Below are 26,101 nucleotides of genomic sequence, written 5' to 3'. Positions count from 1 at the left end.
CTTACACTTATAAGGTCATTAACTCTTGAGACATTGGACCCATTTGTCTACAAACAAGGACATGTGATTTTGCTTTCTTCACATGCCACATGAATAGCCTGATTGTTAACATATATTGACTTTAAGGTGTGGCAGTTATGATTTAACTTCCTGGTATATTTCTCCAGCGTACAACCATGAGTAACACCAGAAAGGAGAAAACAATTTTAAAAGGAGCTTCGCATTTCACCAGGATGTCCATGAAATGGACTTCAGCTCTCCTTCTGCTTCAACTGGCTTGTTACTTTAGCTCTGGGAGTTGTGGAAAGGTGCTGGTGTGGCCCACAGGATACAGCCATTGGATGAATATACAAACAATCCTGGATGAACTTGTTGAGAGAGGACACGAAGTGGTTGTTGTGACATCTTCAGCTTTCATTGTTACTATTCCCAACCAACCATCTGCCATTAAATTTGAGATCTATCATACATCTATCTCTAAATCTGAGTTTGAAAGTCTTGTGAAGAATATACTGGATGATTACACATATGATATGCCTAAAGACTCCTATTGGTCCTACTCTGTAAAATCACAAGATATCCTTTGGAAATATTTTGATGTTCTTCAACAGTTTTGTGCAGATGCAGTCAAGAACAAGAGACTTATGAAAAAACTCCAAGAATCAAGATTTGATCTCATTCTTGCAGATGCTGTGGGACCCTGTGGTGAGCTGCTAGCAGAGCTGCTTAACGTACCTTTTGTGTACACTCTACGCTTCACACCTGGATATGAATTTGAAAAGCATATTGGAAAACTTCCAATCCCACCTTCCTATGCACCTGTTGTTTTGTCAGAATTAAGTGATCAAATGACATTCATGGAAAGGGTGAAAAATATGATATATGTACTCTACTTTGACTTTTGGTTCCAAGGAATAAATCACAGGAAGTGGAATGAGTTTTACAGTGAAATACTGGGTAAGTCATGTTTTTAGTTGGTAGAGTTATGTCTTACCTTCCAGTATCTTGGAAGGTAATTTTTATAATTATATGGTCAGAGGGATTTGCCCAATATGAGTGAAGTGATGATTGTTAATAAGAATGATCACTCAATCTCAAAACTATTATGGAAAAGTTTATATTACAGGATAAATTGGAACCCTGTGTTCCATGATTATTGTAAGACACCTAAGGGATTCAAGAAACTCAAACTAAATACTGAGTATTTCTTGCCATATCATATCCAGTCTTGCTTATCTCTTTGAAACCTTGCTTTTTTTAAACAGAATTTTTTGTCCACAGCAATATTGATTGCACATTTTGCATAGAATCTCTGCATACACTGATGACTAGTTCCCCATTATCAACATTTCAAGAGAAGTGGTTCACTTTTACAGCTGATAATCCTATACACCACATCATTTAAACTTCACCTTCTTCTGTAATGGTGTTGTACATACTATGGATTTTGACAACTTCTAATTATGTGTATTGACCTTTATTATAAAATACAAAGTAGTTTCACTACTAATAAAAATCCTCTAGGTTGTACCTTTTTATCCTACATATTCATGAAACACTATTATTTATCATAGAGGAAAGACATTAGAAATTTTATTAACTAATCAAAACAGACAGTAGATGTTACATATTTCTGGCAAGCATTCCATGGAGCATAGAAGAGACTATTTATTCTGATTTTTTTTCTCAGTCTATTTATATGAAAAATCAGCTCTTTTCCCATATATTCTGGAGAACTGTTTTTAACAATAAAGAGATAGTGGCACAATCAAAAACTCAGACCTATAATCTGAATTTTTGCTATTACTACACATTCTAAGTGCTTACAAATCATCCCATCAAAAGCTTAAAATCTGGCTGTGGCATGGAGATAGAAGTTTCTAGCCTTTTTGAGAACTGTGCTTCTCATCAAAGAGACAGTGAACAAAATTAAGATCACCACTTATTTTTCCATATATCTTAAAAATTTCCAGTTTTGATTTGCTATTATCATTAATTCTTTGAAAAATGTCATTAAAATTCTAACATGAGCCAAATACAGTAGTATGTACAATAAATCAAAATGAACAGCTTAATAGGGAAAACTGATTCAAGGGGAACTGGTTTCTAACTGTAGAAACTCAACTTACAAGGTAAAGTGCTTCTGGACCTCCCCGGTGGCGCAGTGGTTGAGCGGTGGGTTGCGAAGCTGCCCACGGCCTCTGCAACGCCGGTTCAATCCCCGGCTGCTCCCCGGCCACCGGAGAAGGGTCCCACATGGCGCGCAGACCTCTCCTGCCGCCCACTGCTCCCCTCAGCAGTGTACTTTAGTCCTTCTGCTGCTCTGCTCCCCGCTCTGGCTCTGGTGGATTCTCTCACCCTCCCGCGATTCTAACTGTACCCAGTGCATGTATAAACAAACAAACAAACAAACAAACAAATAAATAAATAAAACATGCCTCTATAAAAAAAAATTAAAAAAAAAAAGGAAAAGTGCTTCCATTTGTTGGAGCTCAAATAATAAAGTACATTTTACCTCTGCCACATATGCAGCTTTACAAATTAAACAACTGCAAGCTTAATTCTATGTTTATTTAGGTTGAGTACTCATTTGTGCTCATGAATGTACTAATGTAATACTAGAGATAAAAGTGTTGACATACAAATTGTTGTTCCAACAACAAAATCCATTTATCCAGAAACAAAAATCCCAAAAAGAGTGCACCAAAAATGGTCCTGATATATCAACATATACACCTTGACAGTGTATTTGAGAAACTCTCTGTATGTCTTTGGAAGGACCTCCCACTCAGTCCTGCCAGAGGGTGAAACAACCTGAATTACTTTGGGAGAAGTAAGGCCCCTGTGAAATCCTGTACTTGCTGATAGACACATTAGGGGCACAGTCTTTCTAGGCCCTTGACCATTTAATTGACCTTACGTAAGTTTGTTAAATAGAATTCATATAAAATAACAGTGTTCATTTATTTTGCACAAAAGTATCTTAAGCTCCTATGTAATATATACATATTTACATAGGCATAACAAGTACATTTTTATATATTAAATTTTTATCATATATAGCTTTCCTATACTACACACATGGTACATATACTGGTATTATCAGACCACAAACAGTTTTACGTCTTTGTCTACACAATTCAAGCCCCTTTCAGAAACTTACCAGGTATTTAAATTAAAATATACTCATTTCCTTTACCTTTGTTTATTTCCCTTCCAGGGAGACCCACTACATTAGCTGAGACCATGGGGAAAGCTGAAATGTGGCTCATTCGAACCTACTGGGATTTTGAGTTTCCTCGCCCATTCTTACCAAATTTTGAGTTTGTTGGAGGACTCCACTGCAAACCTGCCAAACCCCTGCCTAAGGTAACCTGGTACACTTTGTTTTGCTTTCTCTTGCTTTGAAGCTCTTCACTAATATTTGATATTACAAGGAACATCACTCCTGAAAAAGAAAAATTTCCATCCCAACAATATTTGCAGCCAACCCCATTTGTTTCCCTGCTGTCACTGTAGCAACTGCTCGTTTGATGTTCGAGAGTTTGACATCCTAGAGCACCTACTAAACAGGTCTTTCTTGCCACACCACAAGTCTGTACAAAATCTTGTCCAAGACTTACAGAACATTGGCTGACAAAATAAGCACAGAGAAAAGGCACACTGCATATATATAAGAAAGACCATCAATTCTGCATTTTTGTTCAACACTAGATAATTTCTACCATCTATTATCTGAAAACTGCCCTTAGTATAAAATTGAAAAAGAAATATGTTAGCGTAAAGATGATATTTCTTATGAAGGAAAACAAAAGCTAATACATTGTAAATTAATATCATTTCAGGCAAAATTTAAAAACAAACATCCTTCTGAAATAGTAATATGAAATTTTGCACATCCTGTTGCTTTCCAATGGGTAGCAACATAAAATGACGATAATATTCAAGGCTTATACTCTCACCAAATTGAATTACAAATATTAACTATGTAAAAGAATCTTTCATAAGCTCTAGAGCCTGATGTATAATTTCCATAAGAAAATTTCATTTTTTCAACTTTATTGTGGTATAAAGGATATGTAAAATTGTAGGACTTTTAAAGTACAAACCATAATTATCTAGCTTACGTACATATTGTAAGAGGTTTCCCTAATCTGTTAATTAACACATTCATCACTTCACAAATGTGAATCTCTGTGTGTGTGTGTGTGTGTGTGTGTGTGTATCCACTCCAGCCCATTCATGAATGCTGATTAAAGAACATCTGTAATTGCAGTTTTATTTTGTTAAACTTACTCTTACTTGACATGTACGTACGAATATATGTTACCTCCTCCTTCAAATTGAGACCTCCTTAAGTTTAGAAAGGTGTCATTCATGGTTTGTTTGTTTTTTGTTTTTTTTTTTTTGCAAAATTCAGTAAGGATTCTTCCACACAGGAGACACTCAATTTGCTGTCCTTTTTTAATCAAGTTGTGTCCTTTTTTTGTTTGAGTTAGTTATGTTTAGGACATCAATCCCTTGTCTGATATATAACTTACAAATAGCTTGAATATAATAATGATTTTCTTTTTCACTTTGCCATGCAGCTGATTTTAGAACAATATATTGCATTTGTTAATATTCTTTTTTGATTGCTTTGTTATAGGAGACAAATCCATAAAGACATCACTGAGGTCAATGTCAAAGAGATTATAATTTGTTTTCTATGTATTGAAAATGTTTTGAATATGTTTTCTATGTATTCATTTCTTATATATTTACTATTTTGAATGAAATTTTGTATATGGCTTAAGATATTGGCATGGATTCATTCTTCTGCATATTGCTGTCCAGTTTCCCACACCATTTGTTATTTCCTTTCTCCCTTGCTCTTTTTTTTTTAATTATTTTTATATCATTTTTCATTTTTGCACAATATATGCATTTTCAGCTTGGTTAAACCCACGTAGAATTCCATCCTCCTTATTTTGACACTAAACCCTCTTCCCCCCCACCATATTATGTCTCTGATTTAGAGTTGCTTGTTGATTTGGATTTTTACTTTATTATAATTAGGCTTTTTCTTGGCCCCTTATTTAGGTTTTCTAAATTCCTGCTATGAGTGAGATGATCTGGTATTTTTCTTTTTCTTTCGACTTATTTCTCTGAGCATGATCCCTTCCAGCTCCATCCATGTTGCTGCAAATTGCGTGAGTTTGTCTTTTTTTGATTGCTGAGTAATATTCCATTGGATATATGTACCACACTTGATCCAGTCACCAATTTTGGGCATTTGGATTGTTTCCAGATCTTAGCCATTGCAAATAGTGCTGCTATAAACATAGGGGTGCAGGTGCCCTTTTCCTCAACCTACTAAAGATGGAACTTCCATATGATCCAGCAATTCCACTCATAGGTATTTACCCAATGGACACAGAAATTTTCTACCTTGCTCTTGATTCCTTTGTTATGTATTAATTGCCCATACATGTGAGTTTATTTCAGGATCTCTATTGCTTCTGTTGATTTGAGTGCCTCTCTTATTCAATTATCATTCAATTATCATTCAGTTTTCCTGAATCCACTGATATATTCTTGGTTCGTAGTATAGTTTGAAATTATAAAACATGGCACCTTCATTTTTGTTCTGTTTTCTCAGGTGTTTTAGGCAAATGTGGTTTTTCATGGACCAAAAACATTTGGGTATTTTTTTTTCTATTTCTGTGAAAATCATCATTGAGAGCTTAATAGTGATTGTATTAAACTACCTGTTCCTTTGGTAAAATATAGTCATTTGAACAATGCTGATTTTTCCCATGCACAAGCACAGATATCTTTCCATTTGTTTGTGTCTCCCCTATTTTAAGTGGATAACAGCACAAGAGTTTGAAAGCATTCTAAACTCCATGTTTTTACTCTCCTTTACAGACCTGGTACGTTTCAGCTGCCACAGTATCTTCTGTGCCTCAAATTTTCAGTCATTTTTTCTTTGAATAAATTTTCTTCTTTTTACTCTCCTACTGGGAGCCACATTATGCATGTTTGTCTGAATGACAGTGTTTCACATGTTCCCAAGACTGTTTCACTCTGTCTCATTCCTTTTTTTTTAATAATCTGATTGTATGGCACTCACAGTGTTGTCTTAGAATTTCTTGATCCTTTTGCACATTCTCTAGTTGGATTCGAACCATTTTGAAATTCTCATAGCTATTATGTCTTAATTCTTTGACTTCTGTTGGGTCTTATGTGCTATTTTCTAAGTCTTTTGAAATTCTCCTGTAGCTCATGCATTGTTTTTATGAACAGGGTAGCATTATGTGAGCATTATTTTGACAAATTATATCCAATAAGTCACTTATGTCCATTTTATTAATGTCTGTCCAGAGTTTGGTCATTTTTTAAAAAGTACTTCTCAGTTGCTTCATTTTCTGTGACTTTTCATTTTGGTTTTTAGACATTAGATAATATAGCCAAGACTTGAAATCTGACACAGGGGTCTCCTATAGGAGATGAACATTTCCAGACTTGTATACAAGCTCCTTCCAAAGATAGCTTTATGGTTAGATGTATGCTGTTTTGGGAGGATGCAGCTGGTGTCAGCTGGCTTACCTGAAGGATTTCAGTCAGGAGGATTTCAGTCAGCTCCTGCATGTTTGTCCAATTAGAACCTCACCTTGAGCCACAGCTTTTACTATATGCAAATAGGCCCTTTTCAGGAAAGGACTTGGTGTTGGACAATCCTTTCTGTTCCCTGAGATATGAGCCTTAGATAGTGAGCTGTGGTAAGTTGAATCCACTGAGAACTCATTTTTTTGTTTACCAAGGTATTATGATCAAAATAATCATTAATAGTAGTTATTGTTTTAAGTTGCAAAAAAATTACTTGAACCCTTCAGAATGATGTGAAATTTTCTGATTATTACATAAAGAAAGATTGCTCAAAAATTACTTGCTTTCATTAATTATTAGATACTCTCATAATAACTGTATTTCCTTTATGAGAAAAAAAGACATTTGGCAGATTGTATCATGTTTCTTAAAATGTGTATAATCTTTTACTTCATAATAATATATACAAGTGAAACTACATAGGAAAAAAGTAATGAAGATACAGAAACAAAAATGCGAAAACAATAAATGATGGTAAAAGAAAGATGGATCTATACTATTTAAAGAACTATGGAATCATTAAATGACTGATATGCACATGAAATCTAATAAGACAATTTTCCTTTTGGATGGAAAGAAATATACTTTGAGATTATAATTTTCTGAATATATATTATATATGAATATTTAGTTATGCAAATAGAACAAAACACTGGAATGAAAACTTGAACATTTGCAATGAGGTTATTTCTGGGTAAAATATTGGTATTTTCTTTCTGTTTCTTTTTTTCATGCTTTTCCAAATGTTCTTACAATGAGCATGAGTTATTTTCACAAGGATATCACAGTATGATCAGTTCATGTCAATGTTAATCTGTATATGGAGCTTGTATTACATAACACTGGAGGGACCATCTACCACAGTATGACTTTAAGAATGCAATTTGGGGCCCCCCTGGTGGCGAAGGTGGTTGAGCTCAGTGCTGTGAATCTGTCCTCAGCCTCTGCAATGCTGGTTCGATCCCACCAGCCTCAGAGAAACACATATGACAAGCAGACCTCTTCTGTCTCGCCCGCTGCTCCCCTCAGCAGTGTATTTCGTCAGTCTTCCTGTTCTGTTCCCTCTCTACCTCTGGTGAATCCTGTCACACTCCCATGCATCTGGCCTGTACCCTGGTTCTTGTGTAAATAAATAAACATAAATCTTTAAAAAAAAAAAAAGAAATTATTGTGGTGCAGCATTGGGGAAAATATGACAAAATTTATGGTAAAGATTAAAGGGATATAGGACAGAAAGACATATACAGTCATGCATATAATTAACATTCTTATTGCTCATATAGGGAAATAAAATATCAAAAAGCCGGGCCTCCCCTGGTGGCGCAGGCGATTGAGCGCCGCATTGTGAAGTTGTCAGCAAACTCTGCAGAGCTGGTTCATTCCCCGGCCGCCTGCAAGGGTCCCATAAAAAAAAAAAAATCAAAAAGCCAAATAAACTAATTCCTTAGGAAATGAATTTAGAATAAATACAAGTGATTACTGACTGATAATAATAAGGAATTAAAGAGTTAATACCTTGCTGTATGTCTTCTTTCCAGAATCTACATTAGCTATTCTAATGATGTGAATGAAGAGCCTGGGTCTATATTGTCTAACAGCTTCTACACTGCTGTGCCCTTCCCTCATAAATTACTCATACTAGTAACAAAAAGTGAGAGTTCCTCCAAACTGAAAATAGAATTACCATATGGCCCAGCAATGCCACTTTTTCGTATATATCAATGCCACTTTTGGTATACTTAATTCAAAGCAAGATCTCAATGAGGTTGCTGCGCATCCATCTTCATAGCAACTCTATTCACAGCAGTCAGTGGAAACAACCCAAGTATACAAAGTCCTGAGTCAACAAACATAATGCTGTTCACACACAAGATTCTATGAACTTTGAGCATACAATGCTGAGTGAAATGGGCCATTTACAATATGACAATTACTTAAATGATTCCAATTATATGAACTCTAGAGGAAGTAAATCCATAGAAAAAGAGTACAGTGATGGTTACCAGTGGCTGGTAAAGGGTCAAAGGGAGATCTATTATGTAATGCCTAGAGAATTTCAGTTTTGCAAGAGGAAAAATGTCTGCAGATTGTACAACCATGGGAATATACTTACACCACTAAACTAAAATCTTAGATATTATCAAAAAGTAAATGTTATGTTATTTATACTTTGCCACTTTTTGTAAAAGGCACTGTTCTAGTAATTCCTAAAATCCATGATGGTCTCTCCTTAGCTATTTGAGCAATCCTTCTAGTACGGTTGCTGTGCTGTTGCTCTTTTGTGATGCAGCAAATTTTTCCTTCACAGGAAATGGAAGAGTTTGCACAGAGCTCTGGAGAAAATGGTATTGTGGTGTTTACTCTGGGCTCAATGGTCAGTAACATGCCAGAAGATAGAGCGAATGCAATTGCATCGGCCCTGGCCCAGATTCCACAAAAGGTTAGATAAAGTATCTTAATATTGGACAACTAAATGTGACCATTAACTCTGCAGTGGATGTGGATTTATGCATGAATGGTAAATTATGAAGATAACTCTGCTTTCTCGCTGACATTAGCTCAAACCAAAATATATATGGCAGGTGTTAACACAGTGAGAAGTATGTTTCATGTGGCATTACTGTTAGGATTGAAATTAAATGTAGGTAAGAGGCACAGAGTGAAGATTTGCTATTATAATGGTATTGTGTGAAGATATTGGAAACAGAAATTCTACACTGTCATTTGTTACTTTTGCAAGAATTCTGAGTGCAGGGTATATAACCGATGTTATCAGAAAGGATTAAACTTTAACTGCAACCTTAAGCAGAAAAGCGATAGAGTTTGAAGGCATCATGCAATTTGGGCTTCTCAGTAATTCAGGCATCTTTCCCCTAAAACTTTTGGAACTAGCCTGTTTGGGGTACTGGTCATGGTACTATTCAGATGAACAATGGCCAGGCTTCACAAGCTATTTCCACGTATATTCTAGGCAGACACAGTGACTAAGAATATGAAGAAGAGGATATTATAAGGTGAACCCTACATTACCTGGGCTAGAAAAATTGCACCTCTACTCGTGAGAATACAAATAATTTCCTTTCCATTTTATAGAACACACCTCATTCTCTGTGCCTTTGTGGAGTATTGTTAGTTTTCTACTGGAACAGCTTCTACTTAGCGCCTGAGCTAAATTTTTGCCAGAATCTGAAGTTGCTTTAAAGATGCATAGCAAAACTATGTAAAACACTTGTAAAGTATAATGCAAGTTAAGAGTTTGGCTGGGGAATTCCAAAATCAGAATCACTGTTAATAGAGGTGGAAATCCTGGGTTATAGGTCTCATGTTAATCAATGTTATTAATGCCTTGCAGTCCTCACTGATATATTAACAACTAGTAAAATAAAATTTAATATATCACAATTTTGGTTTATTTCACCATCTCTGCTGTTATTTAATATAGCCAGCAGGCTCCTCTTTTCTCCATTTAAGAATTTCCAAACTGAAAGCAGAAATAACACTCTAGGTTAAAGTGAAATATTACCTCTTGAAATTTTTCTTATTATCAGTACCAAAAATAAGTTACTGTATTTTCTACCAGAGAAAATTTGTAATCCACAGAATTATTTAGTTCTCTGAATAAGTAGAGTGGATAAATTAGCCTTTTGCATATAAAAAGATGTAAAGTGCCATAAAATAACTTATGGAACAAGTAGACATAAGTAAACTTCATTCTGTGACACACAGAAGAAAGAAATACTGAAATGCCACACTGGAAGATGACAATTATATAATAAATAGATAAAAACAAGTAAGTGTGAAGATTGTAGCAATGTCCTGCTCTTTCTGCCCTAAAATTATACTGACTAAATATCTCTAAAATACTTGAATTGGTCCAATATAGACAAATATTTGTCTAATACAGACACCACAATGTTGAAACATCATGATTGTATCCATTCCTGAATGAATATTAACGCCAATGTGGTTTATCTATTATTCCAGTTTTAATAGTATACTCATATTTAATGCTTCTTCTCCTATTGCATACCTTGAGAAATGCACCTAACTAGATTATCCCTTAACTTCTGCAGAATTCAATCATGCTCTAATGTTGTAATCTGACTATTGAAGTAAGATATTTTCTTTACCTTAACAGGTTCTATGGAGATTTGATGGCAAGAGGCCAGATACCTTAGGGGCAAATACGCGACTATATAAGTGGATCCCTCAGAATGACCTTCTTGGTAAGACTCTGAAAGCAAACACTGAAATAAGGGTAACTACAACCAGAGTGCTATTTCACATGGAAAGAAATATATGGAACATTGTTATTGCATAATATGAATATAAAATTTAAGTACTTTATTTTTATATTGCAGTCTTATATGGAAAAAATAAGACCTAACGGTTGGAAATTTATGATAAACATATTCATTTCTATTTTTTTTAAAGATTTATTTATTTATAGAAGCACTGGGTACAGTCAGAAGCGCGGTAGGGTGAGAGAATTCACCAGAGCCAGAGCGGGGAACAGAACAGGCAAACTGACCAAGAAATACACTGCTGAGGGGAGCAGCAGGCTAGGCAGGAGAGGTCTGTCACACCATGTGGGACCCTCGCCCGCCCAGCAGCTGGGGATCAAATCCCCTTCCCAGCCCAGCACTCAAACACTGCGCCACCAGGGGAGGTCAAACATATTCATTTCTTATGGCCAGAATCAAAATATCTTTATTTCAAGTGTGATTTTCATAGAAAATTTTATAAAAACTATGTGGATTATTCATTTTTTTGCTCAAATTTTAGTAATTTGTCAGCTGTTTACACGTCATACTATTTGCAGGATCGATTCTCACACCTGCATATGTGCACATGCTTCACTCACCTCCACCAACACTCCCCCTTCCTTTTGTACCCCTGCCTTCCTCCCTCCCCTCATTGCCACTGGAAACCAGGATGTTTTTCACCTGGATTATCTGCCCTCTAGTTCTCCCACCTTATTTCTACTTTTTCCTTTCCATACCAGTATTCAGTGAAAATGAAAAACAATAGTACCTCTTTTATTACCAGTGACTCTAAAGGAAATTAGATTTTAAAAATTCTCTAATTTTTATGGGAAAATAACCAGAGCATTAAAATATCTCATTGTCATCTTTTCTTCTGATGACTCCAGTGTCACCAGTGTCAAACTTCCTGCAAACTTGATGTCTGCATATTTGAACTAGTGATTTCACTCTTTGTTTCATGGACTATGTCCTAATATGTCATCTTAAGTTCTTTATTTCTCACAGGCTATTTTTTCAATCCACGTTGTTCTTATGAATGTGTTCAATGCCAAATTTGTTCACCCACAAATCATCAACATTGCTAATTTACTTCTCTGAAAGGTAAAAATGCTTCTTGCTCTGAGATCTGAAAACCTTCATGAATTTTATATGTAATCTGTTATCTACACTATCATGAATCTTTCAGTGCCATATATTACCATAATCTCACTTTATCTCTCAGACTTGTAGTTAATAATATTATGAAATCTATGCTCAATTTTAGGTCATCCTAAAACCAAAGCCTTCATTACCCATGGTGGAACCAATGGCATCTATGAGGCGATCTACCATGGTGTCCCGATGGTGGGCATTCCCCTGTTTGCAGATCAACCTGATAATATTGCTCATATGATGGCAAAGGGGGCAGCTGTCAGAGTGGACTTTGACAAACTGTCAAGCACAGACTTGCTCAATGCTTTGAAGAAAGTCATTAACGACCCTTCGTGAGTATCACAATTTTTTAATGGACAGTATTTGTACATAGGTTCTTTTGTCACCTATAAATACGAGTTTCACATTTTTATGTAATAATTATGAAACTATCAGTATATTACCACCAGAGATCAAATATTTTTCAAGTAGACATTTAGTTTTTTTAAATGTATTTTTTGTTGTGCTTTAAGCAATCTTGTTTATTTTTTCACAATATAGGATTTCTTCCCTCAGGGGTGACCACTATTGTTTTCCTACCGCTTACAATCCTCTACCATGCTGTGCTCTCTTCCCCACCTTTTCTCTACTCTATGCCTCTCCCTCCATCTCCCTGCCTGAGCAGAGGCACAATTAATACAGCCTGGTACGGGAAGAAAACACACAGACCAATAGAACAGATTTGAATGACCAGAAATAAACTCACATATATATGCAAGTGAAACTAGGACAAAAGAGTCAAAACTATACCCCAGAACAAGGAAATCCTCTTCAATAAGTGGTGTTGGGGAAACTGGACAACTACATGCAAGATAATACAAGATGTTGCCAAAGTATTGAACATGTAGAGGCACATAGTCCAAACACCATATCTGAATTTAATTCTAAACGCGATAGGAAACAGTTGGAAATTTTGAGCAGGGGTGTGTCCTCACTGCACATTTATTTCAAAGCCATTCTGATGGCATTATGGGAAATAACAATAGAGGGAGAAAAGAGAGCAACACAGGGAATCAGTGAAGAGTCATTTCACACATGATAATTCTAGAAATGCTTAATAAGGATCAATCTAAAAGTTTGTTTCGACATATTTGTGTATGTTTTTCTTGGTAAAAAGATTTAATTATGCCTCCTTATATGATATTTTCCCTTTTGGAAATAGTTCTCATTCTGAATATTCTAATTTTAAAGTGAAGCTCTTCTGTGAAGACCCAATAAAACAAATACTTCATTGCAATGACATTTATTTTGACTCATATGTGTGGATTTCAAAAACTTTTAAGAAATGATATCTTAGGCAAATTAGCTTCTTTCCAATATCTATAAATTTGTGTTTCTCTCTAGGTATAAGGAAAATGTTATGAAACTATCAAGGATACAGCATGATCAGCCAATGAAGCCTCTGGATAGAGCTGTTTTCTGGATTGAGTTTGTCATGCGTAATAAGGGAGCCAAGCACCTGCGGCCAGCCTCCCATGACCTCACCTGGGTCCAGTACCACTCCTTGGATGTGATCGGGTTCCTGCTGGCCTGTGTGGCAACTGCTGTGTATGTTATCACAAAATGTTGTCTGTTTTGTTACCAGAAGTTTGTCAAAACCAGAAAGAACAAAAGAGAATAGTTGCTTCTCAGTCCTGAAGTTAGTATGTCTCATACAGGTTTCTCTAGTTTATTCCTGAAAGGAATTGAGGGTTAAGTGTCCCTTTTTCTTGTTATGTTCGATTTTTTTCTTCTAATTTCATGTCTCAGACCAAAATTGTTTTTGAGAAATTTATTACCCAATTGAGAATTAGAGATAAGTCATTCCAAAGAGAAAATAGCTGGAGAAGACTAAAGAAATATAAAAATGCATGAGTTACATTGTACAAAAATGAAAAATGATGTAAAATATAGAAAATAAAATTATTGAAAAGATAAACTCATGCCATTCGCAGCAAAATGGATGGAGCTGAAGGGATTACACTCAGTGAAATAAATCAGAAGGAAAAAGATAAATATCGGGTGGTTTCACTTACAGGAGGATCATAGGGGAACCAAATAAGGGACCAGGAAAAAAATGAAAATAAATTAATAAAGTTAACAGGCAACTATAAGTCAGAGACATTCTGTAGGAGAGGGAAAGGGATCAAAACAGGGGGGGAAAGAGCACAAGGGACTACGGTGATGGTGAACGCGTGAATTAGTGGTGGGAATTCTATAGGGACTACACCTGAGAGGAGAAAGATTACATTGCACAAAAATGAACAATGATGTAAAATATATATAAATAAATAATTTAAAAAAAAATAAATATTTTTAAATATATGTGTGATGTGATTGTGGGAGACTTCTTAGGGACCACACATGAGCGGAGATATCAAATATTGTACAAAAATAAAAAACAATATAAGAAAATAAAAAAGATTAATTAAAATAAACACTCATTTTGCTATATCCTCATGTGGTAGAAGGGACAAGTGAAATCTCTGAAGTCTTTTTCTGTAAGGGCAATAATCCCATTCACAAGGACTCCAGTCCATAACCTATCACCTAGCAGAGGACCCACCTCCTAATACCATCATATTAGGACCAAGGTTTCAACCATCTATGCTCTGGAGTGATATAAATGTGCAGTCTAAGGCAAATACTGTACTATACAATTAGAATAGTTTAGTGATAAAATGAGCACTTAAATAGTTACTTTCATAGGCTCCAATGAAAGTATTCTTACATTTAACAAATAATTCGTAAAAAAAAAAACTTTGTACCTCAAAAGGATACTATCACAAAATAGAAAATATTTCAGTCTTATCTAATATCTATAATATATAAAGCACTATTACAGCTTAATAATAAAGACAAATAAGTTAATTTAAATAAATTAATAAAAGCTTATTGCCATTATTTCATGTGGAATAATCCTATCTTACATTTTTATAAACATTTATTGAGGACTATATTCCAATGTGAAAGCACCTATCTAAGAAGAATCAAATAAAATATAAACACTCATTTGAAATCCATGACACCTATTTTACTTATTCATTTATTTATTTGTTCATTCATTCACTGTTCATTACTCATTCATTCGTGTGTTGCAACACTGCATACCATCTAAGCCAATAGCTTTGCATGTCAAAAGAACATATATTGCATGATTCCCTTTGCAGAAATTGTTCAGATAAGGAAAATCTGTAGAGAATAAAACTAGCTATATTCTTGGATAGAACGTGGGTGAGAGAGAATTTAGGAAGATCCAGCAAAAGTGTAAAGGTTTCTGTTGATGAAGGTAAAATGCTATGAATTTGATATCATGGAAGGTGCAAATTTCTATAAATACACTATAAAAACTGAATTCTACATTTTAAATGCAGCAAGAGAATAGAATGTGAGTGAAATATTAAGAAAACTTTTATTAAAAACAAACAATATCTAGGGCCTCCCCGGTGGCGCAGCGGTTGAGCGCTGGGTTGCGAAGCTGCCTGCGGCCTCTGCGGCGCCGGTTCAATCCCCGGCTGCTCCCCGGCCACTGGAGGAGGGTCCCACATGGCGCGCAGACCTCTCCTGCCGCCCGCTGCTCCCCTCAGCAGTGTACTTCGGTCCTTCTGTCTGCTCTGCTCCCCGCTCTGGCTCTGGTGAATTCTCTCACCCTCCCGCGCTTCTGACTGTACCCAGTGCATGTATAAACAAAACAAACAAGCAAACCAGCAAACAAATAAATAAAGCATGCCTCTATCAAAAAAAAAAAATAAAAAAATAAATAAAAACAAACAATATCTTATTCCAAGTAATTTGCACTCAGCTGCACAAGTGTTTTCTTTTTATTCTTCTATCAGCAGATGGCAAACTGCATCTTTTTACCCTTTCCACTGTTCTTGACTTTCTTCCAATTCTATAATTCTGTAATTAATTATTAATTCTATAATTAATTCTTCTATATTCATTCTAACATTAATTCTTACCTGGTGATAACACTACTAATCTTCAGAAAGATATTAAACCTATTTGTATACAAACAAGGTCATATATACTTTTGCTTTCTCCACATGTAACACAAATATTTTGATTGTAAACAATAATTTACTTTGAAGTGTGCCAGTCATAGTTTAACTTCCTGATTGATTTCTCCAAGATATAACCATGAGCAATGCCAGAAAAGAAAAACAATTTTAAAAGGAGTTTCAGATTTCACCAAGATGTCTGTGAAATGGACTTCAGATCTTCTGCTGCTTCAACTGGGTTGTTACTTTAGCTTTGGGAGTTGTGGAAAGGTGCTGGTGTGGCCCACGACCCTAGCCACTGGATCAACATGAAGACAATTCTGGATGAACTTGTTGAGAGAGGCTATGAAGTGGTTGTTCTGACATCTAGAGCTTCCATTCTTACTGATCCCAGTGAACCATCTGCCATTAAATTTGAAGTTTTTCCTACATTGTCTCTCAAAATGATTTTAAAAGTGCTTTCAAGCAAATAGTGAGTGAATGGACATATGAGTTCCCTAAAGACATCTTTTGGTCACACTTTTCAAAAATGCAAGAATTGGTTTGGAAACTTTTGCCTATTTCTGAAAAGCTCTGTGAAGGTGCAGTCAAGCACAAGAAACATGAAAAAACTCCAAGAATCAAGACTTGATCTCATTCTTGCAGATTCCGTGGGACCCTGTGGTGAGCTGCTGGCAGAGCTACTTAAAGTACCTTTTGTGTACACTCTACGCCTCACACCTGGATATGAATTTGAAAAGCATGTTGGAAAAATTCCAATCCCACCTTCCTATGTACCTGTTGTTTTGTCAGAATTAAGTGATCAAATGACATTCATGGTAAGTGAAAATTATGATATATGTGCTCTACTTTGACTTTTGGTTCCAAGGAATAAATTACAGGAAGTGGAATGAGTTTTATAATGAAGTACTAGGTATGTCATGTTTTTGGCGGTAGAGTTATGTCTTACCTTCTAGTATCTTGGAAGGGAATGTTTTATAATTATATGGTCAGAGGGATTTGTCCATTATGAGTGAAGTGATGATTGTTAATAAGAATGATCACTCAATCTCAAAACTATCATGGAAAGGTTAAAATTACAGGATAATTTGGAAGCCTGTGTTTCCTGATTATTGCAAGACACCTTAGGGATTCAGGAAACACAAATTAAACAGAAAGAATCAATGTAAATTCATATCCATTCTTGCTTATCTATCTGTAATGTATGTTATTTTACACAGAATTTTTAGGTCGACAGAAACATTTACTGTTGATTTTGCAAATAACTCCTGCATACATGCATGCATAAAATTCCCTCTTATCAGCACTTCTAAGAAGAGTGGTATATTTGTTGCAGTTGATGATCCTACATCATTCAAACTTCACACTCCAGTGTAATAGTGTTATGCGTTCTACGGGTTTTGACAAATTGTAATAACATGTATTCACCTTTATTATAAAATACAAAATAGTTTCACTGACTGAAAAATCCTCCTGTTATACCTTTTTATCCTACATATTATATGATACACTCTTATTTATTATTTAGAAAATGCATTAGAAATTTTTTACCTACCCTGATCAAAGCAGACACTAGAATGAGAAGTTACATATTTTTAACAAAGAATTATATGGAGCATTGGAGATTGTTTCCTCTGATATTTTTCTCAATTTACTTGTGTAAAAATTCATCTATTTTCCCATAAATACTCTGAAGAAGTGTTTTAACAATAAAGAGAGAGGCACTATTGCAAAATATGACCTATAATTTTAATTTTACGATGATTACACATTGTTTGCACAACTACATACAAATTATCTCATAAAAGTCTTAAAATCTTGCTGAGGAGTACAGTTACAAATTTTTATTAGATGTTTGAAAACTGCTTCTCATCAAAGATACAGTGAACAAAATTAAGGATCACCACTTCTTTTTCATTCATTGTAAAAATCATCCAGTTATGATTTGCAGTTATCATGCATTCTTAGAAAAATGTTATTAAAATTCTAACATGAAGCAAATTCAGTAGTGGGTAAAATAAATTAAGCCATATTTTCAGGAACTTAGTGGCTTAATAGGGAAAACTAATTCCAGGGAATAAGTTTCCCCAATTGTAGAAACTAGACTTACCAGGGAAAGTTCTTCCATTTCCTAATCTATGTGGAGCTCAAGTAATAAAGTATATTTTGCCTCTGTTGCATTTGCAGCTTTAAAGAGTAAGCTACTACAAGTTTAATTCTATATTGACTTAGGCTGAGTAATCAGTTATGCTCATGAATGTACTGAGGTGCTATTAGAGATGACACTGTTGACATCCAAAGGCAATCAGCTATTCCAACAACAAAATGTGTTTGTACAGAAACAAAATTCCCAAAAAGTGCACCAAAAGTGATCCTGATATATCATCAGTAAAAGTAAATGTTGTGTAATTGTATTTTGCCACTTCTTGGAAAAGCCACTATTCTAGTACTTCCTAATCCTGATGGTCTCCTTTTAGTTTTAAACAATCCTGTTAGTACTGTTTATTGTGCTGTTGCTCTTTTGTGATGGAGCAAATTTTCCTTCACAGGAAGTGGAAGAGTTTGCACAGAGCTCTGGAGGAAATGGTATTGTGATTTTACTCTGGGCTCAATGGTCAGTAACATGTCAGAAGAAAGAGCAAATGCGATTGCATAGGCAGATACCACAAAAGGTTAAATAAAGTATCTTCAAAGTGGACAACAACTAAATGTAACCATTAACTCTGCAGTAGATGTGGATTTATGCATGCATGCCAAATTATAAAGATGGTTCTGCTTTATCTCCCCCATAAGCTCAAACCAAAATATACATGGCAAGGATTAAAGGGTTAGAAGGGTATTTTTTATGATAATCACCTGGCATTAACTTTGTAATTGAAATTAAATATAGTTAAGGGGCACAAAGTGTAGATTAGCTATTATAATGGTATTTGGGGAAGTATCTGAAACAAAATTCTGCTCTTTCCTTTCTTCCCTTTTCCATGCAAGAATGCTGAGGGCATAGTACATGCCACAGTACAGATGTCATCAAAGGATAAATGTTAACTGTAACCTTAAGCAGAAAGTGATAAAGTTTGAAGGTATCATGCAATATTGGCTTGTCAGTAATCCACGCCTCTCTCCTCTAAAACTTTTGGAACTAGCCTGGTGAGTTCAGTTTACTGTTCAGCTTACTATTCAGATAAAGAATGGCCAGGATTTACCGAGCTGTTTCCATGTACCTGAGCCAAACACAATGACTACGATATGAGTAAGAAAAGAGAGGATTACAAGGAGTGAACCTGAAATCACCTGAGTTAGAAAAAATATCATATGCACCTCTATTGATGAGACATACAAATAATTGCTCCCCATTTTATAGAACAAACCTCATTCTCCCTGTCTTTGAGGAGTACTTGTTAGTTTTCTAACTGGAACAGTTTCTACTTATCACCTGAGCAAAATTTTTGCTGGAATCTGAGTTGTTTTAACATCACATAGCAAAACTAAGTAAAACACGTGAAAATTATACTCCAGATTATAAGTTTTGTTGGAGAATTCCAAAATCAGAATCATTGTTACTGGACATGGAAATCCTATGTCGTAGGTCTCATGGTAATCAATGCTGTTGATGCCTTGTGTAGCCTCACTGATGTATTAACAACCAGTAGAATAAAATTTGATATATCACAATTTTGGTTCATTTCATCATCTCTGCTGTTGTTTATAGCCAGCAGACTGCTCTTTTCTCCATTTAAGAATTTCCAAGCTGAATGCAGAAATAACACTCTAGGTTAGAGTAAAAAATTACCTCTTAAATTGTTCTTCCAAGTGTGCTTAGAATTAATATCAAAAAATAAGTAACTGCAATTTCTAGCAGAGAAAATTTATATTATTAAAAAATATCAATATACAGAATTATTTATTTCTCTAGAACTGTTGAGTAGATAAACATTTGCAAACGAAAAGATATGAAGTGCTGAAAATAACTTATGGAACAAGTAGATATATATAAATTCCATTCTGTCACACGTTGAAGAAAGAAAGACTGTAATGCCACATTGGATAATAACATGTATATAATAAATACATAAAACAATTAAATCTGAAATTTATTGCAATGTTCTATTCTTTCTGCCCTAAAATTATCTGAATAAAAATTTCTAAAAATTTGAATTGGTCATTGAAAATTTCATTTGTCTACTATAGACAATTATTCATATAGGCAAAGTGTGAAATATCATGATTACATCATATTTGAATCAACACAGAAGAAATACACAAATTTCTCTTGATGTCATTGTAGATATAAAAGCACACATATTTGACACCCCCAGTCCTCATTATCTATTCTCTGAGAAATGTACCTAACTAGATTATTCCTTTAGTTCTGTAGAATTCAAGCATGCTTTAACGATGAAATTTGACTAATGCCATAAGACCTTTTCTTTCTCTAACAGGTTCTATGGAGATTTGATGGCAAGAGGCCAGATACCTTAGAGGCAAACACTCAACTGTATAAATGGATCCCTCAGAATGACCTTGGCAAGACTCTAAAAACCAAACACTGAAATAAGAGTAACTACCACCAGAGTGACTTTTGGGGTCTCTTTTTACCTTTTTGAGTTTGAAATCTCTTTTATCTGATATAAGTATAGCTGTTCCTGCTTTCTTTTCTATTTGCTGGTAGGATTGTTTTCCATCCTTTAACTTCGAGTCTATTTTTATCTTTTGTAGCTAAATGTGTTTCCTGGAGACAGCAACAGGTTGGGTTTTGTTTCTTAATCCAGACTGTGACTCTGTGTCTTTTTATTGAAGAGTTTAGTCCATTTGCATTTAAAGGTAATATTGATATGTTAGTATCTGTATTTGCCATTGTGTTTGTCTTTCCTTTGATTTTATTTATTTATTCTTTTAATAACTTTTTTTTTTTGCCTTCTTTCATTGTTATTCTTCCATCTGAGATTCTGCCTTTAGGACTCCTTGTAGTATTTTTTGGTGGGGGTTTAGTCGTAATGATTCCAGAGTTTCTGTTTATCTTGGAAGGTCCTTAGTCTTTCTTCATAGAGGAAGGAAATCTTTGCAGGATAGAGTATTCTTGGTTGGCATCTGTTGTCTTGAAGTCTTTGACTATGTCCCTCCACTCTCTCCTTGCCCGTAGTGTTTCTTCAGAGAAGTCTGATGTCATCTGATTGGTTTTCCTTTCTATGTTATCTGTTTCTTCTCTCTTGTCAGCTTCATTATTTTTCCCTTGTCTTGCAATCTTGGGAGCTTTACTATTATGTGTCTTGCTGTATTTTTCCTTTCGTCATGGAAGTTTGGTGTTCTTCTTGCTTCTTGCATATCAATTTTCAGCTCCTTCTTCATGTTTGGGAAGTTCTCTTCAATTATTTCCTTGAATATTTTCTCTGTTCCTAGGTCTCTTTCCTCTCCTTCTGGGATTCCTGTAACTCTTATATTTCCTTTCCTCATGGAGTCAGATAGTTCCCAAAGTCTGTCTTCAGTCTTTTTCATTTGTACTTCTCTTTCCTTTTCTGTTTTGGTTTTAATATTTCTGTGTCTTCGAGAGTGCTTATTCGTTCTTCTAGTTCCTCTATTCTGTTATCACTGCTTTTCCCAGCATTCTTTAGCTCTTCTGCTAATCCTTTGATCTCCTGCAGTTCCTTCATTTCCCTACTTTAGGACTCAAATTCATTCTTCTGAGTTGTTTTCCTTAATGACTTCCATCAGTTTTTATAATCATGGCAATTTTAAATTCTCTTTCTGGAAGTCTCAGAAGTTCTTAAAGTCACTGTAGGTGCAAGCTGGTGGGTGGGTTATTTTGTGTGGTGTGTCTTTTTTCTGAGGTGTTACTACTTTGCTTGTAGTTTTTCTTTTCCCTGCTGCCTGTCTTCTAATTTGCCTTATGCGTTGGGACACTGTGCCACTGGTACTGGCTGGCATCTTTCTGGTGTGTTCTTTCAGGAGTTTTAGAAACTGGCCATCCAAATGGGTCAAAAACTGTTATGCCAGAAGTCTAGTGAGGCAGTGGTATTTTGAGTATGGTAATGGTCACTGCCACAGAGTCTCTCCTCCTTCTGTGTTGTTACAAAGGTGCGTCTTGAAGTCCCACATACTTCCCTGCAGTTGGGCGGCTGGATTGCACTCTGGGTTCCAAATCTCTGGATCATCCTCTGAGCTCCGACTTCCTGCCAGGTGGGACCAGGCTTGTGGGGGCCCCAGCTTACCTCTGAATACGCAGGGAATCTTCTCCCTCTGGCTCCACAGGGAGCCTTCTGCCAGATTCAAGCAGTCTTTTTTAAGAAAGGTTCCTGTTCTAAAATGACACTTTGGAGACAGGCACACTCTTCTGCACGCCTGGTCTGCTCTGGCCCTGGGTGCCCACTCCCCGTCTTGGTTCGGACTGCTGGCCAAAAGAGGTCTGGCCTGGGTGAACTTCCCAGCTCACCTCTGGCTCCTCCAGGAGCCTTCTGCCGGTTTCAAGCAGTCTTTCCTGAAGAAAGGTCCCTAATCTATGGGATGTTAGTGATTTTTTTTTCTGGTCACTATGTGGTACCAGAGATCTCTCCTAGTGTCCTTGGGGAGCTGTTTTTTTTACCCCATGGGACAGGGAAACAGAGTGGGATTGGTGGTGAAAACCTCAACGGCTTTGGAGTGCTGTGTCTGCCTTGTGCCCCACTGTCATGGGGATCCCACGCCCCGAATTTCATGCTCCGGGTCTCAGTTTCAAAGCCCTCAGGTCCAGGACGCAGGATGTAGCCCAGTTCAGTGTCCACAGAAATGGCGCCTTTTGCACCCGGCTCTCGTGTCCAAGCGCCTGGTTTCTGATTACTCAGTGAGGGACATTCACCTCAGTGAGGGCCCCCGTGTGTCTCCCTGCAAGCCTAGGTCACAGGTGCGGGGACCTGAGCAGCTGCGATCTGCATATCATTTTCAAGTGCACCGTTTTTCCTGCACAAGCTTACTGGCTGGCCTGGGGCTTTTTGTAGGTCTCCAGGAGTCTTTGTTTTTCTCTGATGGTGCCTGGAGCCGTTCGCTCACCTCCGTGGCAAATCCCACAGGGTTCTCCACAGCTCCAGTTCACGGGGTGTGGTGGCTGAAATAGTTCCTTTCCACTCACAGTCCCGCTTGATGTGTAGTTTGTTCTTGTTGGTTGTTTTAGTTTTTTTGCTTTTTCCTCCTTTCTGTTGGTCGGAGAGTGCCGACTTTGTGGGTGGGGGAGGGTAGCAGGGTTCTGAGCTTTCCTCCCTTCTAGTCCTATATTATGGCAACTTTTTTCTTCAGGTAGTTTGCTGGAGTCGCCCGTTTATCTCTCCTAGTGTTTATCTCTCCTAGTGGCCACTTTTCCTTCCTATTAGCTTTTTTTTAATGGGAGATCTTACTCGCCGCATTTCCTCACCACCATGTTGATCCCCTTCCTGCAGTCTTGAAGTCTGCCTTTTTAGAATCAATGACTAACTGTTTGAGGGGCTACATTCTAAAGTTGTATTAAATTTTTCTTCTCAGAAATGTTTTTATGTAACAAATTTGTATCCATTTTCCACCTAAAAATCAAACAACAATGTCAATTTGCAATCTCTAGTAGACAAAAATGCTTCTTGCTATGAGATCTGAGAGACTTCAATGAATTTTATGTGTAATCTGTTATCCACAACACAATGCCTCTTTCAGTTTTGTGCATTTCCATAATCTCATTTTTTATCTCTCAGACTTGTAGTTAAAAATATTCTGAAATCAATCCTCAATTTTAGGTCATCCAAAACCAAAGCCCTATAATCCATGGTGGACCCGATGGCACATGTGAGGTGATATAACATGGCATCCCAGTGGTGGGTGTTAGCCTGTTTGGGATCAACCTGATAATATTGCTCATAAGATGGCAATCAGAGTGACTGTCAGATTGGACTTTGAAACAATGTAAAGTACAGACTTGCTTGCTGCATTGAAAAAAAGTCATTAATGACCTTTTGTGAGTATCACAATTTTTTTACAGATTTATTTTTTATATATACAAAAAACTGGGGTACAGGCAAGAGGCGCAGGAGAGTGAGAGGGTTCACCAGAGACAGAGGAGGGAGCAGAATAGGCAGACCGACCAAAAACACTGCTGAGGGGAGCAGCAGGCGAGACAGGAGAGGTCTGCCGCACCATGTGGGTAGTGACCTGGGTGGCCAGGAATCGAACCTGTGCTTCTGAGGCTGCGGACAGCTTCTCAGTGCTGCGCTCAACCCTCTGCACCCCAGAGAAGGCCCCCTTTTCTGTTTTATTTGTCATGTTGTTACATAGGAGAGGAATCACTGGGTTTTATGGATGCATTTTGATATTTTGAGAAACCTCCATACTATGTTCCATCATCTGCACCACGTTACAGCCCCACCAGTGATGTAAACAGTTTCTTCCCTCCACATCATTGCCATAGCTTATGCTTTCTGATGATTTAATATGGGTTATTCTTCCAAGTAGGAGGTAGTATGTCATTGTCGTTTTAATTAACATTTTTGTACATTTGTTGAGCATCTGTATTGTCTCTTTAGAGATGTTCCTATTTTGCTTTAATACCCATGTTTTGATTGGTCTATTGGCATTTCATCTATTGATTTGTGTATGTTCTTTGTAGGTCTTGGATTTTAGCAGCTTGTCAGTTGTATTATGGACAATTATTTTCCCCAATTAATGGGGTATCTTTTCATTTTAACAATTATGTCTTTACCTATGCAGAAACTATTTAGTTTGATAGCATCCATTTGTTTATTTTTGGTTATTTTCCCTTGTTTTTCATTTTAATTCCCAAAGGCATCACTGAATCTAATGTAGTGCAGTGCTTCGTCTACTTTTTCTTCTCTTTAGATAAGGTTTCAGGTTTGTATCTCACTTGTTAGTCCATTTTATGCTCATTTTCCTGCATGGTGGTGTGATAGTGTACTAGATTCATTGTCTTGAGTTTGACCATATAGTTTCACCTATACCATTTATTGAAGAGACTCTCCATTTTTCATTGTGTGCTCATGGCTCCATCATAATAGATTCAATGCTGAAGTAAGTATAAATTTATTGCTGAACTCTCGATTCCATGCCGTTTTTTTGGTTTCTCTATTTTTATTACAATATCCTACTATTTTTTCACAGTAGTTTTGTAGTACAGTTTTAAATCTGGGAAAGTGATACATGAGACAAAGTCATATAATTTTCTAAGGAAATGAACATATATATTCCCATCATCCAACGTATCTGGATTAATTCCAAATGTGATGACAAGTCATAATTAAATTTTGAGCAAAGGTGTTTCCTAATTGCATATATGTATCAAAGTCATTCTGACTGATTGATAGGAAAGAATGGAAAGGATAAAAGAGAAGAACACAGGAAATTAGTGAGTACTCATTTCACAAACAATGAGATATTTATTCTATAATACTTAAAAAGGATCAATGTGAAAGTTTATACTGAACATTAAATATATATATATATGTATACACACATGCAAATATATAAGCACACACACTTTTTTACATACATAAATTTATTTATATAGTCTTTGATATAAAAAATTTAACTATTCTTTTTAAGATACTTTCAATTTTTGAAATATTTGTCAATCAGAAAATTCACAAGTTAAAGATAAACGATCTAGAGAGACCTAATAAAACTTAGTACATCAATCCACAAAGATGCAAATATCCAAGAAGAAAATGCCAACAAATTACATTAAAAAAAGGATGATCAACTGGGATTTATTGCAGGAATGAAGTATGGCTCAACATCTGCAAATAAGTCAACACATTATATTGCATCAACAAATGGATGTATAAAAACCATATGTTCACTGCTTTAGGTGCAGAAAAAGTACTTGATATAGCTCAACATCTACTTGATTAAACACTCTCAATGAAGTGGAATAATTAAGGTCATATGACAGGACACAGTCAATGTGAAAAACTGAAACTTCTTTTAAGAGGAACAATAAGAGAATTCTCTCTCTGCCACTTTTATTCAATGTGTTATTACAAGTCACAACCAGAACTATGAGGCAAGAAA

At 36.0% G+C, this 26,101-nt stretch overlaps 1 protein-coding gene and 1 pseudogene across 3 annotated transcripts; both read left to right on the top strand.

Annotated features, from left to right (window-relative positions):
• Positions 1 to 233: 233 nt before the first annotated feature.
• On the top strand, positions 234 to 13,728 carry LOC119260663 (UDP-glucuronosyltransferase 2B4-like). 3 transcript variants are annotated; one of them, XM_037529665.1, is made up of 7 exons: positions 234 to 495; positions 835 to 957; positions 3,221 to 3,369; positions 8,960 to 9,091; positions 10,790 to 10,877; positions 12,181 to 12,400; positions 13,452 to 13,728. In XM_037529665.1, exons 1-7 carry the CDS (start codon positions 234 to 236, stop codon positions 13,726 to 13,728), a joined length of 1,251 nt encoding a protein of 416 aa, XP_037385562.1. The 3 variants fall into 3 exon arrangements, with proteins under 3 accessions (XP_037385562.1, XP_037385560.1, XP_037385559.1); XM_037529663.1 differs by lacking the exon at positions 835 to 957 and having other exon boundaries at positions 234 to 705; XM_037529662.1 differs by having other exon boundaries at positions 234 to 957.
• A 2,554-nt stretch (positions 13,729 to 16,282) lies between these two features.
• On the top strand, positions 16,283 to 17,023 carry LOC119260312 (UDP-glucuronosyltransferase 2B31-like; annotated as a pseudogene).
• Positions 17,024 to 26,101: the final 9,078 nt, after the last annotated feature.

Source organism: Talpa occidentalis, unplaced genomic scaffold (genome assembly GCF_014898055.3).
Source record: "Talpa occidentalis isolate TD23 unplaced genomic scaffold, MPIMG_talOcc4v2.1 talOcc4.6, whole genome shotgun sequence".
Lineage (NCBI taxonomy): Eukaryota > Metazoa > Chordata > Mammalia > Eulipotyphla > Talpidae > Talpa > Talpa occidentalis.
This window is presented reverse-complemented; position numbering and strand designations above follow the sequence as displayed.